The sequence below is a fragment of the Trematomus bernacchii genome, unplaced genomic scaffold, assembly GCF_902827165.1.
Source record: "Trematomus bernacchii unplaced genomic scaffold, fTreBer1.1, whole genome shotgun sequence".
Classification (NCBI taxonomy): domain Eukaryota; kingdom Metazoa; phylum Chordata; class Actinopteri; order Perciformes; family Nototheniidae; genus Trematomus; species Trematomus bernacchii.
Window position 1 is genome coordinate 467 of NW_022987428.1, and position 14534 is coordinate 15000.

The 14534-nt window shown below is 50.8% G+C and overlaps 3 protein-coding genes across 3 annotated transcripts in view; 2 read left to right on the forward strand and 1 right to left on the reverse strand.

Annotated features, from left to right (window-relative positions):
• Positions 1-702: 702 nt before the first annotated feature.
• zdbf2 (zinc finger, DBF-type containing 2) lies at positions 703-6844 on the forward strand (the record flags this gene model as incomplete). Its single annotated transcript, XM_034140571.1, is given in 5 exon segments — positions 703-1045; positions 2595-2693; positions 2764-3095; positions 3272-3419; positions 6011-6844. Coding segments are annotated over 5 exon segments (1444 nt in total), but the record flags the coding sequence as incomplete, so codon positions are not given.
• On the reverse strand, positions 6765-9220 carry LOC117490766 (myb-like protein I). The gene is made up of 3 exons (XM_034140580.1): positions 8503-9220; positions 7155-8427; positions 6765-7034 (listed from the first exon to the last, which is right to left on the reverse strand). The coding sequence occupies exons 1-3, from the start codon at positions 8638-8640 to the stop codon at positions 6937-6939; spliced, it is 1509 nt and encodes a 502-aa protein (XP_033996471.1). The 5' UTR covers positions 8641-9220; the 3' UTR covers positions 6765-6936.
• Positions 9221-9693: 473 nt separating this feature from the next.
• Positions 9694-14534, forward strand: part of LOC117490777 (CD59 glycoprotein-like) — a 7561-nt gene continuing 2720 nt past the window's right edge. Inside the window, exon 1 of the mRNA XM_034140591.1 lies at positions 9694-9835. Within this exon, the coding sequence (XP_033996482.1) occupies positions 9709-9835 (127 nt within the window). The 5' untranslated portion in view covers positions 9694-9708. The remainder of the gene's footprint in view (positions 9836-14534) is intronic.

Below are 14534 nucleotides of genomic sequence, written 5' to 3' on the forward strand. Positions count from 1 at the left end.
GTAACTAAATCAAACACACCTCTATAATAACTCCAGGTAACTAAATCAAACACACCTCTATAACGACCCCAGGTAACCAAATCAAACACACCTCTATAATGACCCCAGGTAACCAAATCAAACACACCTCTATAATGACCCCAGGTAACTAAATCAAACACACCTCTATAATGACCCCAGGTAACCAAATCAAACACACCTCTATAATGACCCCAGGTAACTAAATCAAACACACCTCTATAATGACCCCAGGTAACCAAATCAAACACACCTCTATAATGACCCCAGGTAACCAAATCAAACACACCTCTATAATGACCCCAGGTAACCAAATCAAACACACCTCTATAATGACCCCAGGTAACCAAATCAAACACACCTCTCTAATGACCCCAGGTAACCAAATCAAACACACCTCTATAATGACCCCAGGTAACCAAATCAAACACATCTCTATAATGACCCCAGGTAACCAAATCAAACACACCTCTATAATGACCCCAGGTAACCAAATCAAACACACCTCTATAATGACCCCAGGTAACCAAATCAAACAAACCTCTATAATGACCCCAGGTAACTAAATCAAACACACCTCTATAATGACCCCAGGTAACTAAATCAAACAAACCTCTATAATGACCCCAGGTAATTAAATCAAACACGCCTGACCTGTGTTTGATTTGTTTGTGTCTCCTTCAGGCCGCCGCACGCTGACCTCCTGACAGTCTCCGCCCCCCTGCGTCTGAGGGAGGAGCCGACCAATCAGAGAGGTGAGGGAGCGGGTCAGGAGAGGCTGTCTGCACCAATCAGAGAGCAGCATGGAGGGCCCGCCTCCTATGCACAGACCCCGCCCCCCGTCCACAGAAAAGCCCATAGGAAGACCAACAGGAGGAAAACAAGCGACTCCTCCACCCCCTCTCCTCCCACAGGCCACGCCCCCCCCGGGCCCTGGCAGTGCTGGCAGCAGGAGAGGAGGGCGGGGCTTAAAGTAGACGCGTTCTCTTCAGACCAGAGCGACTCCATGGACCAGACCATCGAGCAGGTGAGTCTGTCAGGTGATCCAGGTGTTCTCAGGTGTGAGTCAGGTGTTCTCAGGTGTGTGTCAGCTGTTCTCAGGTGTGTGTCAGCTGTTCTCACGTGTCTGTCAGGTTTTCTCAGGTGTCTGTCAGGTGTTCTCAGGTGTCTGTCAGGTGTTCTCAGGTGTGAGTCAGGTGTTCTCAGGTGTGAGTCAGGTGTTCTCACGTGTCTGTCAGGTGTTCTCAGGTGTCTGTCAGGTGTTCTCAGGTGTCTGTCAGCTGTTCTCACGTGTCTGTCAGGTGTTCTCAGGTGTCTGTCAGGTGTTCTCAGGTGTGAGTCAGGTGTTCTCAGGTGTGAGTCAGGTGTTCTCAGGTGTGTGTCAGCTGTTCTCACGTGTCTGTCAGGTTTTCTCAGGTGTCTGTCAGGTGTTCTCAGGTGTCTGTCAGGTGTTCTCAGGTGTGAGTCAGGTGTTCTCAGGTGTGAGTCAGGTGTTCTCACGTGTCTGTCAGGTGTTCTCAGGTGTCTGTCAGGTGTTCTCAGGTGTCTGTCAGCTGTTCTCACGTGTCTGTCAGGTGTTCTCAGGTGTCTGTCAGGTGTTCTCAGGTGTGAGTCAGGTGTTCTCAGGTGTGAGTCAGGTGTTCTCAGGTGTCTGTCAGCTGTTCTCACGTGTCTGTCAGGTGTTCTCAGGTGTGAGTCAGGTGTTCTCAGGTGTGTGTCAGCTGTTCTCAGGTGTCTGTCAGGTGTTCTCAGGTGTCTGTCAGGTGTTCTCAGGTGTGAGTCAGGTGTTCTCAGGTGTGAGTCAGGTGTTCTCAGGTGTGAGTCAGGTGTTCTCAGGTGTGAGTCAGGTGTTCTCAGGTGTGAGTCAGGTGTTCTCAGGTGTCTGTCAGGTGTTCTCAGGTGTGAGTCAGGTGTTCTCAGGTGTGAGTCAGGTGTTCTCAGGTGTGAGTCAGGTGTTCTCAGGTGTGAGTCAGCTGTTCTCAGGTGTCTGTCAGGTGTTCTCACGTGTCTGTCAGGTGTTCTCAGGTGTGAGTCAGGTGTTCTCAGGTGTGTGTCAGCTGTTCTCAGGTGTCTGTCAGGTGTTCTCAGGTGTCTGTCAGGTGTTCTCAGGTGTCTGTCAGGTGTTCTCAGGTGTCTGTCAGGTGTCTGTCAGGTTGTTCTCAGGTGTGTGTCAGCTGTTCTCAGGTGTCTGTCAGGTGTCTGTCAGGTGTTCTCAGGTGTTCTCAGCTGTGAGTCAGGTGTTCTCAGGTGTCTGTCAGGTGTTCTCAGGTGTGTGTCAGCTGTTCTCAGGTGTCTGTCAGGTGTCTGTCAGGTGTTCTCAGGTGTTCTCAGCTGTGAGTCAGGTGTTCTCAGGTGTCTGTCAGGTGTTCTCAGGTGTCTGTCAGGTGTTCTCAGGTGTTCTCAGCTGTGAGTCAGGTGTTCTCAGGTGAGTCAGCTGTTCTCAGGTGTGTTTCAGGTGATCCAGATGTTATCAGGTATGTGTCAGATATTCTCAATTGCTCTCTGTCAGGTGTTCTCTGTGTTTCAGGTGATCCAGATCTTCTCAGGTGTGGTAACAGGTGTTCTCTGTGTTTCAGGTGATCCAGGTGTGTTGTCACGGCTCCTCGGACAGCTTCCACTTCAGCCTCCCGGTCTCCATGGAGACGCAGAGTGAGGGATGGGACTTACCTGTGCAGGTAGGAGCAGCAGAACCAGCAGGTAGGGTCCGGGTCACATTACCTCCTCTCACTGTGTGTGTGTCCACAGCGAGGCCTGGAGAACACACCTGTGCAGGTGAGCCGGGAGGACCTGTGCCGGCTGACGGAGGCTCAGATCCACCTGACGGAGGCTCACCTGCAGCACCTGTACTCCGCCCGGTTGGACTCCGCCCTCCAGGGGGGCGGGGCTTGGCGGGACGATGGCTTCCTGTCTCTGCCCATAGAGGAAGTGCTGCCGGCGCCTCAACATATCCCAGAATCCTTCAGGGGAAAGAGCTGGAACCAGATTCACCTGGAGGACGAGGAGCAGGTGGAGAGGCTGGTGAGGCAGTTCAGGGGCGGAGCCTTCCTCTGCTACTTCGACTCTGAGTCACTGGCCAGGTAACACACACCTGTACACACACCTGTACACACACTCACCTGTCCACACTCACCTGTTCACACTCACCTGTTCACACTCACCTGTTCACACTCACCTGTTCACACTCACCTGTCCACACTCACCTGTCCACACACACCTGTACCACACACCTATAGTTCACTGACTCCCCCCTCAGGTACGGGAGGAGGCGGAGTCAGATCCAGAAAGGTGGAGGTGAGAACCTGGAGGCGGAGTCTGACCCTGGCTTCCTGCCCCTATTGGACGGTGATGAGCAGGTGTGCGTCAGGAGGAGGCGTGGCTTCAGAGTGGCGTCCAGGTGCCAGGTGAGACAGATTGGGGGTTCAGGTAAAGGTGAGACAGAGGGGGGGTTCGGGTAAAGGTGAGACAGAGGGGGGGTTCAGGTAAAGGTGAGACAGAGGGGGGGTTCAGGTAAAGGTGAGACAGAGGGGGGGTTCGGGTAAAGGTGAGACAGAGGGGGGGTTCAGGTAAAGGTGAGACAGAGGGGGGGTTCAGGTAAAGGTGAGACAAAGGGGGGGTTCGGGTAAAGGGTGAGACAGAGGGGGGGTTCAGGTAAAGGTGAGACAGAGGGTGGGTTCAGGTAAAGGTGAGACAGAGGGGGGGGTTCGGGTAAAGGTGAGAAAAGGGGGGGGTTCAGGTAAAGGTGAGACAGAGGGGGGGTTCAGGTAAAGGTGAGACAAAGGGGGGGTTCAGGTAAAGGTGAGACAGAGGGTGGGTTCAGGTAAAGGTGAGACAGAGGGGGGGGTTCAGGTAAAGGTGAGACAGAGGGGGGGTTCAGGTAAAGGTGAGACAAAGGGGGGTTCAGGTAAAGGTGAGACAGAGGGTGGGTTCAGGTAAAGGTGAGACAGAGGGTGGGTTCAGGTAAAGGTGAGACAAAGGGGGGGTTCAGGTAAAGGTGAGACAGAGGGGGGTTCAGGTAAAGGTGAGACAGAGGGGGGGTTCGGGTAAAGGTGAGAAAAGGGGGGGTTCAGGTAAAGGTGAGACAGAGGGGGGGGTTCAGGTAAAGGTGAGACAAAGGGGGGGTTCAGGTAAAGGTGAGACAGAGGGGGGGTTCAGGTAAAGGTGAGACAAAGGGGGGGTTCAGGTAAAGGTGAGACAGAGGGGGGGGTTCAGGTAAAGGTGAGACAAAGGGGGGGTTCAGGTAAAGGTGAGACAGAGGGGGGGTTCAGGTAAAGGTGAGACAAAGGGGGGGGGTTCAGGTAAAGGTGAGACAAAGGGGGGGGTTCAGGTAAAGGTGAGACAGAGGGGGGGTTCAGGTAAAGGTGAGACAAAGGGGGGGTTCGGGTAAAGGTGAGACAGAGGGGGGGTTCAGGTAAAGGTGAGACAGAGGGTGGGTTCAGGTAAAGGTGAGACAGAGGGTGGGTTCAGGTAAAGGTGAGACAGAGGGGGGGGTTCAGGTAAAGGTGAGACAGAGGGGGGTTCAGGTAAAGGTGAGACAGAGGGGGGGTTCAGGTAAAGGTGAGACAGAGGGGGGTTCAGGTAAAGGTGAGACAGAGGGGGGTTCAGGTAAAGGTGAGACAGAGGGGGGGTTCAGGTAAAGTTGAGACAGAGGGGGGTTCAGGTAAAGGTGAGACAGAGGGGGGGTTCGGGTAAAGGTGAGAAAAGGGGGGGTTCAGGTAAAGGTGAGACAGAGGGGGGGTTCAGGTAAAGGTGAGACAAAGGGGGGGTTCAGGTAAAGGTGAGACAGAGGGTGGGTTCAGGTAAAGGTGAGACAGAGGGGGGGGTTCAGGTAAAGGTGAGACAGAGGGGGGGTTCAGGTAAGGTGAGACAAAGGGGGGGTTCAGGTAAAGGTGAGACAGAGGGTGGGTTCAGGTAAAGGTGAGACAGAGGGTGGGTTCAGGTAAAGGTGAGACAAAGGGGGGGTTCAGGTAAAGGTGAGACAGAGGGGGGGTTCGGGTAAAGGTGAGAAAAGGGGGGGGTTCAGGTAAAGGTGAGACAGAGGGGGGGTTCAGGTAAAGGTGAGACAAAGGGGGGGTTCAGGTAAAGGTGAGACAGAGGGGGGGTTCAGGGTAAAGGTGAGACAGAGGGGGGGTTCAGGTAAAGGTGAGACAGAGGGGGGGTTCAGGTAAAGGTGAGACAGAGCGGGGGTTCAGGTAAAGGTGAGACAGAGGGGGGGTTCAGGTAAAGGTGAGACAGAGGGGGGGTTCAGGTAAAGGTGAGACAGAGCGGGGGGTTTCAGGTAAAGGTGAGACAGAGCGGGGGTTCAGGTAAAGGTGAGACAGAGCGGGGGTTCAGGTAAAGGTGAGACAGAGGGGGGGTTCAGGTAAAGGTGAGACAGAGGGGGGGTTCAGGTAAAGGTGAGACAGAGCGGGGGTTCAGGTAAAGGTGAGACAGAGGGGGGGGTTCAGGTAAAGGTGAGACAGAGGGGGGTTCAGGTAAAGGTGAGACAGAGGGGGGGGTTCAGGTAAAGGTGAGACAGAGGGGGGGGTTCAGGTAAAGGTGAGACAGAGGGGGGGTTCAGGTAAAGGTGAGACAGAGCGGGGGTTCGGGTAAAGGTGAGACAGAGGGGGGGTTCAGGTAAAGGTGAGACAGAGCGGGGGTTCAGGTAAAGGTGAGACAGAGGGGGGGTTCAGGTAAAGGTGAGACAGAGGGGGGGTTCAGGTAAAGGTGAGACAGAGGGGGGGTTCAGGTAAAGGTGAGACAGAGGGGGGGTTCAGGTAAAGGTGAGACAGAGGGGGGGGTTCAGGTAAAGGTGAGACAGAGGAGGGGTTCAGGTAAAGGTGAGACAGAGGGGGGGTTCAGGTAAAGGTGAGACAGAGGGGGGGTTCAGGTAAAGGTGAGACAGAGGAGGGGTTCAGGTAAAGGTGAGACAGAGGGGGGGTTCAGGTAAAGGTGAGACAGAGGGGGGGTTCAGGTAAAGGTGAGACGTCCTCCTCACCTGTCTGTGTTCCTGCAGGTGGTGAAGGTGAGTCGCAGCACTCAGACCGTCCGGTTGGTCGTCCCAGCTGTCCGTCAGTCAGAGGCCCCGCCCCCCGGAGTCCCGGTTGTCTGTCAGTCAGAGGCCCCACCCTCCGGAGTCCCAGCATCCAATCAGGAAGCCGAGAGGACCCCTGCGTCGTGGCGCTGCCTTCCTGCAGAGTATTACGACATCCTGACTCCTCTGCAGCCGCGCAGCTCCCTGATCTACCTGCTGAGCCCCGCCCTCCCCCACTCACCTGCAGCAGGCCCCGCCCCCCCACACACAGGCCCCGCCCCGCTACACACAGGCTCCGCCCCCCGGGGCTGCAGGAAGAGGCGCCCGCAGGCCTGTCAGGGGTCCAAAGTCAAATACAAACCACTTCCTGTCCGCTTCTACAACCCAACCAGCAAGCGCATTCTGAAGCACCCGCCCCCCTCCCGAGGCCCCGTCCCTTCATGCCCCCCCCCCTCCCTGTGTCCGCCAGCTGTTCCGCAGTCTGAGTCCGGACCTGAACACTGAGGGGGAGGGGACTTCCAGGATCAAAGCCCCGCCCCCTCACAGCAGGGGGCAGAGGCCACGCCCCCTCAGGAAAACCAGGTCTCAGGCTGCCCCCCCCAGAGAGGGTCTACCCCCCCCCTCCCTCCCGCAGGGGGAGGGGCCGCCGGGGTAACTGCCCTTCAAAATAAAATGTAATATCTGTATTCTCTGTGAGAGGTCATATCATTAATAATGAATGTATTATTCAGTGGGGGTCTTTAATATGTTTATAAAGGTTTACAGGGACTCTGGACATTTAATAAAGTTATAGTTATTTTTAAAAACAAGAAAAAGGTCATTACATTGGATTTCATTATTATTTAAAGAAATACATGAAGTGCACCCGTCACCCTGTCGGCAGCTGTAACACCTGTTCTGTGTGTTTATCAGTGTTTATGTTCAGTTCTCACAGCGTCCACCAGGCGGAGGATGGAGTCGCCCACCTGCTCTGCTGACAGCTGAAGCCCCGCCCACTTCCTCTCACCTGCACACAGGAAGTCAGAAACAAATATCTAACAAAATAAAGCTCCATGTTCACATGCTGTTCTGGTACAAACAAATATAATAACCTGATCAAATATAAAGTTACTGGTTAGAGGCTCACCTGTCTGTCTCTCTGTCCACCTGTCTGTCTGTCTCTCTGTCCACCTGTCTGTCTGTCTCTCTGTCCACCTGTCTGTCTGCATCTCTGTCTTCAGTCTGTCTGCCGTCTGCTGCAGCTGCTGCTCCAAACTACATGTCCCACAATCCTCCTCTCCCTGTAGCCCCGCCTCCTGAGCTGCATCCTGTTGTCCTATTGGACAGCTAGGCTCCTCCTCCTCGCCAGAGTGGCTGTCATGTGATTGAGGAGTGTGCTGGTGCATTGTGGGGGATGGAGTTTGTAGTTCTTCCTCACTCCACTCGTCCTCTGTCCTCAGAAAAACGTCCTCTTCTTCATCTTCCTCTTCTTGCTCTTCTTCATCTTCCTCTTCTTCTTTGTATTCCGTGTCATAAATTGGCATCAGGTTTTGTCTCTCCGTGTTCCCCCTGGTTAGCATGTTGTCTGTAGTTAGCGTGTTCTCTGTGTTCTCAATGGTTAGCGTGTTCTCCATGTTCCCCCTGGTTAGCATGTTCCCCCTGGTTAGCATGTTTCCCCTGGTTAGCGTGTTCTCCATGTTTAGCATGTTGTCTGGAGTTAGCGTGTTCTCCCTGGTTAGCGTGTTCTCCATGTTTAGCATGTTGTCTGGAGTTAGCATGTTCCCCCTGGTTAGCGTGTTCTCCATGTTTAGCATGTTGTCTGGAGTTAGCGTGTTCTCCCTGGTTAGCGTGTTCTCCATGTTTAGCATGTTCCCCCTGGTTAGCATGTTCTCCATGTTTAGCATGTTGTCTGAAGTTAGTGTGTTCTCCCTGGTTAGCGTGTTCTCCATGTTTAGCATGTTGTCTGGAGTTAGCATGTTCCCCCTGGTTAGCGTGTTCTCCATGTTTAGCATGTTGTCTGGAGTTAGCATGTTCCCCCTGGTTAGCGTGGTCTCCCTGGTTAGCGTGTTCTCCATGTTTAGCATGTTGTCTGGAGTTAGCATGTTTCCCCTGGTTAGCGTGTTCTCCATGTTTAGCATGTTGTCTGGAGTTAGCATGTTCCCCCTGGTTAGCATGGTCTCCCTGGTTAGCGTGTTCTCCATGTTTAGCATGTTGTCTGGAGTTAGCATGGTCTCCCTGGTTAGTGTGTTCTCCATGTTTAGCATGTTGTCTGGAGTTAGCATGTTCCCCCTGGTTAGCGTGTTCTCCATGTTTAGCATGTTGTCTGGAGTTAGCATGTTCCCCCTGGTTAGCATGGTCTCCCTGGTTAGCATGTTCTCCGTGTTGTTGGCGTGTTGTTGAGTCTCCATGTTGGTCACCGCCTGAAGAGGAACATCAGTCAGAGGAGATAAACTACACCTCCCATGATGCACCTGGTCTGTATGCAGGTATATTACCTGAGTGAGTTTGCGCTGCAGGTGCAGGTTGTTCTCTCTCAGCGTCGCCATGGTAACCTCCATCTCTGAACACCTGTCCTCCAGAACGCCCTGCTCTGATTGGACGGTAAGACGCCACACCTGTAGCTGCTGCTCCATTAACCTGAAGAGGAGGAGAGGATGAAGAGGATGAGGAAGAGAGGATGAGGAAGAGGAGGAGGAACAGGAAGTAGTTTTCTCACCATTTGTCTCTCTGCAGGTTTCTGACTTCAGTCAACAGGACAGACGCCTTCAGCTGATCATCAACAACAACAACAATATAACAATTAGATGAAGTATTATAATGAACTAATTGTTTAATTGATTGTTTACCTGCGGAGGCTCCTCCTCCGTCTGCAGAGCTTTGGAGGAGGTGGGAGGATGCACTGATGCATTCTGGGAGACGGAGTCTTCAGAGGGGGGTGGGGCGCTGATGAACAAAATAAACGCATTAATAGCGAAGAGTTCGCTAACGAGGTTAACGAGACACTCACCTGACTCACCTGTCCTGAGGCTCCTCCCACTCCAGGCCCCGCCTCCTGCCTGCCTCTCTCTGGGTCTGTCTCCGTGGCAACAGCGTGTAACGAGCGCTGCGTGCTAACGAGGACAGAGACTCCCTCCAGGTGGGCTGCAACAGTCAATTAACTCACCTGTGTTATTCACCAGTGTGTGTGTGTGTGTGTGTGTGTGTGTGTGTGTGTGTGTGTGTGTGTGTGTGTGTGTGTGTGTGTGTGTGTGTGTGTGTGTACCTGTGTGCAGAACTCCAGCACAGGGTGGTGTGTGTTGTGTCTCCTGGAGTGTTTCTCCTTCAGGTAGCAGCTCTGGCAGAGGTGGACGTTCACACACTTCATACAGCGATACCTGAAAACAAGAGGAGCGCTCTGATTGGCTGACGGTAAACAACTGTTCTGATTGGCTGACAGTAACAACTGTTCAGATTGGCTCACAGTAAACAAAGCATTCTGATTGGCTGACAGTAAATTAAGCGTTCTGATTGGCTCACAGTAAACAACTGTTCTGATTGGCTCACCTGAGGCCAGTGAAGGGGCGGGTCTTACAGGTGTGGCAGCGCACGTCGTGACGGACATCCTGACTGACGGACAGGCGGTACAGAGTGGGTAACCATAGCAACAGCGGCGGCTCGCCCCGTAGCCATGACAACACGTGTTCTCCGCTGGCCATGTCACCATGACGACCTCCAATCAGCTGTCTGCTTCCTGTTCTCACCCCTTCAAAACAAGAGCTCACCGCCGCCTCCACTTGCCCGAACGCTCCGTCCTCCTGCAGCGCCGCGGGAACCTGAACACATCACAGGGTGAGAGGAGCAGAGGGCATGCTGGGAAATGTAGTCCGTTCTTACCTGGCTCAGATCCAGAAGCAAAGCCCGGAGACCGGAGCGGCTGATGGAGGCGGAGCCACGCTGCACTGCTACACCAATCAGAGCTGCACACAGAGGCTTTTATTGTGAAGGAGACACACTGACACCAGGCTCTTATTGTGAAGGAGACACACTGACACCAGGCTCTTATTGTGAAGGGCACACACTGTTTCTACTGACAACACCAGGCTCTTATTGTGAAGGGCACACACTGTTCTACTGACAACACCAGGCTTTTATTGTGAAGGAGCCTCACCTGTGTACTTCCTGTGCAGAGTTTCTGCTGACAGTGCGATCAAAGACGTCTGAAGAGACGCAGAGGAAATAAATCCAGAGCCGCTCCTGAACACATCATATAATAATAAATATATAAAACATAAATAATATATCAAATCAAATCAAATCAGGTTTTATTTATATAGCACATTTAAAAGCGATTTTTGGTCGAGCCAAAGTGCTGTACATGTAATAAAAACACATTACTACAATCACAAATAAACGACAATAAATTACAACAGATATATCTTAAAAACAAAATAAAAATAAAACACACGGAAAAGTCAGGAGTCATGCTCCGCTCTAACTAGAAAGCCAGAGAGAAGAAGTGTGTTTTTAGTTTAGATTTAAAAACCCCTAGGGTCTGGGCCGACCTCACATGGAGGGGCAGAGTGTTCCAGAGCCTAGGGCCAGCTGCTGTGAAGGCTCGGTGCCCTCGGGTTTTGAGCCTGGTCTTGGTATATAAGATATAAAAGACATAGATAATAAATGATGTTATTCACAGACCGGTCGTTGATCCCGAACATCAGGCTGCACGTTTCCTCCAGAGTCACATGACCCGGCACTTCCTGTCCCACGCTATGGAACATCCTGTTCAGAGCCCGGGTCACTTCCTGTCTGTCCAAGTTGACTTCCTGTCTGTGAGGGAGCGCCGTGGTGACGTGTCGACAAAACACAGCGTCCACTGGAGATAAACCATCAACAACACTGTCCACTGGAGATAAACCATCAACAACACTGTGTCCACTGGAGATAAACCATCAACAACACCGTGTCCACTGGAGACAAACCATCAACAACACCGTGTCCACTAGAGATAAACCATCAACAACAATGTGTCCACTGGAGATAAACCATCAACAACACTGTGTCCACTGGAGATAAACCATCAACAACACTGTGTCCACTGGAGACAAACCATCAACAACACCGTGTCCACTAGAGATAAACCATCAACAACACTGTCCACTGGAGATAAACCATCAACAACACTGTGTCCACTGGAGATAAACCATCAACAACACCGTGTCCACTGGAGATAAATCATCAACAACACCGTGTCCACTGGAGATAAACCATCAACAACACCGTGTCCACTGGAGATAAACCATCAACAACACCGTGTCCACTAGAGACAAACCATCAACAACACTGTGTCCACTGGAGATAAACCATCAACAACACTGTGTCCACTGGAGACAAACCATCAACAACACTGTGTCCACTGGAGACAAACCATCAACAACACCGTGTCCACTGGAGATAAACCATCAACAACACCGTGTCCACTGGAGATAAACCATCAACAACACCGCGTCCACTGGAGATAAACCATCAACAACACCGCGTCCACTGGAGATAAACCATCAACAACACCGCGTCCACTGGAGATAAACCATCAACAACACCGCGTCCACTGGAGATAAACCATCAACAACACCGTGTCCACTGGAGATAAACCATCAACAACACCGCGTCCACTGGAGATAAACCATCAACAACAACGTGTCCACTGGAGACAAACCATCAACAACACCGCGTCCACTGGAGACAAACCATCAACAACACCGTGTCCACTGGAGACAAACCATCAACAACACCGTGTCCACTGGAGATAAACCATCAACAACAACGTGTCCACTGGAGACAAACCATCAACAACACCGTGTCCACTGGAGACAAACCATCAACAACACCGTGTCCACTGGAGACAAACCATCAACAACACCGTGTCCACTGGAGATAAACCATCAACAACACCGTGTCCACTGGAGATAAACCATCAACAACACCGCGTCCACTGGAGATAAACCATCAACAACACCGCGTCCACTGGAGATAAACCATCAACAACACCGCGTCCACTGGAGATAAACCATCAACAACACCGCGTCCAACTGGGAGATAAACCATCAAACAACACCGCGTCCACTGGAGAGAAAACCATCAACAACACCGCGTCCACTTGGAGAAAACCATCAAAAACACCGTGTCCACTGGAGATAAACCATCACAACACGTGTCCACTGGAGACAAACCATCAACAACACCGTGTCCACTGGAGACAAACCATCAACAACACCGTGTCCACTGGAGATAAACCATCAACAACACCGTGTCCACTGGAGACAAACCCATCAACAACACCGTGTCCACTGGAGACAAACCATCAACAACAACGTGTCCACTGGAGACAAACCATCAACAACACCGGTCCACTGGAGACAACCATCAACAAACACCGTGTCCACTGGAGACATAAACCATCAACAACACCGTGTCCACTGGAGATAAACCATCAACAACACCGCTGTCCACTAGAGATAAACCATCAACAACACCGCGTCCACTGGAGATAAACCATCAACAACACCGCGTCCACTGGAGATAAACCATCAACAACACCGCGTCCACTGGAGATAAACCCATCAAACCAAACACCGCGTCCACTGGAGAAAAACCGATCAACAACACCGCGTCCACTGGAGAAAAACCATCAACAACACCGCGTCCACAGGAGATAAACCATCAACAACACCGCGTCCACTGGAGACAAACCATCAACAACACCGCGTCCACTGGAGAAAAACCATCAACAACACCGCGTCCACTGGAGAAAAACCATCAACAACACCGCGTCCACTGGAGATAAACCATCAACAACACCGTGTCCACTATAGATAAACCATCAACAACACCGCGTCCACTGGAGATAAACCATCAACAACACCGCGTCCACTGGAGATAACCATCAACAACACCGTTCCACTGGAGATAACATCAACAACACCGTGTCCACTAGAGATAAACCATCAACAACACCGTGTCCACTGGAGATAAACCATCAACAACACCGTGTCCACTAGAGATAAACCATCAACAACACCGTCCACTGGAGATAAACCATCAACAACACCGTGTCCACTAGAGATAAACCATCAACAACACCGTGTCCCACTGGAGATAAACCATCAACAACACCGTGTCCACTGGAGATAAACCATCAAACAAACACCGTGTCCACTAGAGTAAACCATCAACAACACCGTGTCCACTGGAGATAAACCATCAACAACACCGTGTCCACTAGAGATAAACCATCAACAACACCGTGTCCACTGGAGATAAACCATCAACAACACCGTGTCCACTAGAGATAAACCATCACAAACACCGTGTCCACTAGAGATAAACCATCAACAACACCGCGTCCACTGGAGATAAACCATCAACAACACCGCGTCCACTGGAGATAAACCATCAACAACACGTGTCCACTGGAGATAAACCATCAACAACACCGGTCCACTAGAGACAAACCATCAACAACAATGTGTCCACTAGAGATAAACCATCAACAACACGTGTCCACTGGAGATAAACATCAACAAACACCGTGTCCACTGGAGATAAACCATCAACAACAATGTGTCCACTAGAGATTACACCATCAACAACACCGTGTCCACTGGAGATAAACCATCATAATAATCATTTAATAAATATATATATAATACTAATATTTACTGCAGAGGTGTTTCTGAAGGTGCTGCAGCTTGACGGCCGTTCTGTAGACGGACGAACGGATTTCATTAAATCCTTCTGAAGAAACAAACAAAGTTTTATAAATCCAGTCTGAACGAATGGAGATTAAAACATGTCATTATTTACCCAGGCTGGCCAGGTCCATGATGTCTGAAACACAAATATTAACAAAGTTTATAAAAACATCCTCATAAAACACACTTAGAAACACAAAGAGAGAAATATAAAATAAAATATAAAACAATCTGCAGGGAACTGAAACATGGAGGTCAAAATAAACACAGTAAATAAATATGAATATAAAGACGTACGGTCCGCGGTGTTCTTCGCGTTTCTCTCTCTGCAGCGTCTGAATTATTGATGACAGTTTCCTGTTTCACCTGCCGACCACCTGCTGTCTGACAACCAATCAGCAGCCGGCACAGCATTTGGAAACATAAATAATGTAAGATCAGGATGAGGATTGATTTTCAAAATAAAATCCCCAGAAAGCAGCAATACAGCCACTATTATCAATAGTTACTTAGCATTAGCAGCATTAGCATCAGGACCAACGGCCGCACAATCTACTTCCTGATTATCACCCTGGGGATATTTAAATATTGAAATTAAATGAAAACATGAAATACATGTTTAAGACTGAATATACCGGATACAGGATATCTCTGTTCATATCTCAGTGAGTGGTGTGATGAGGCTCAGTGTTTGGATGTGACCTCGCTGTGTGTGTGTGTGTGTGTGTGTGTGTGTCTTTGTCTCTTGTTGTGTGTCTCTGTGCCTCATTGTCTCTTGTGTGTTGTAACAGAGGCTCTTT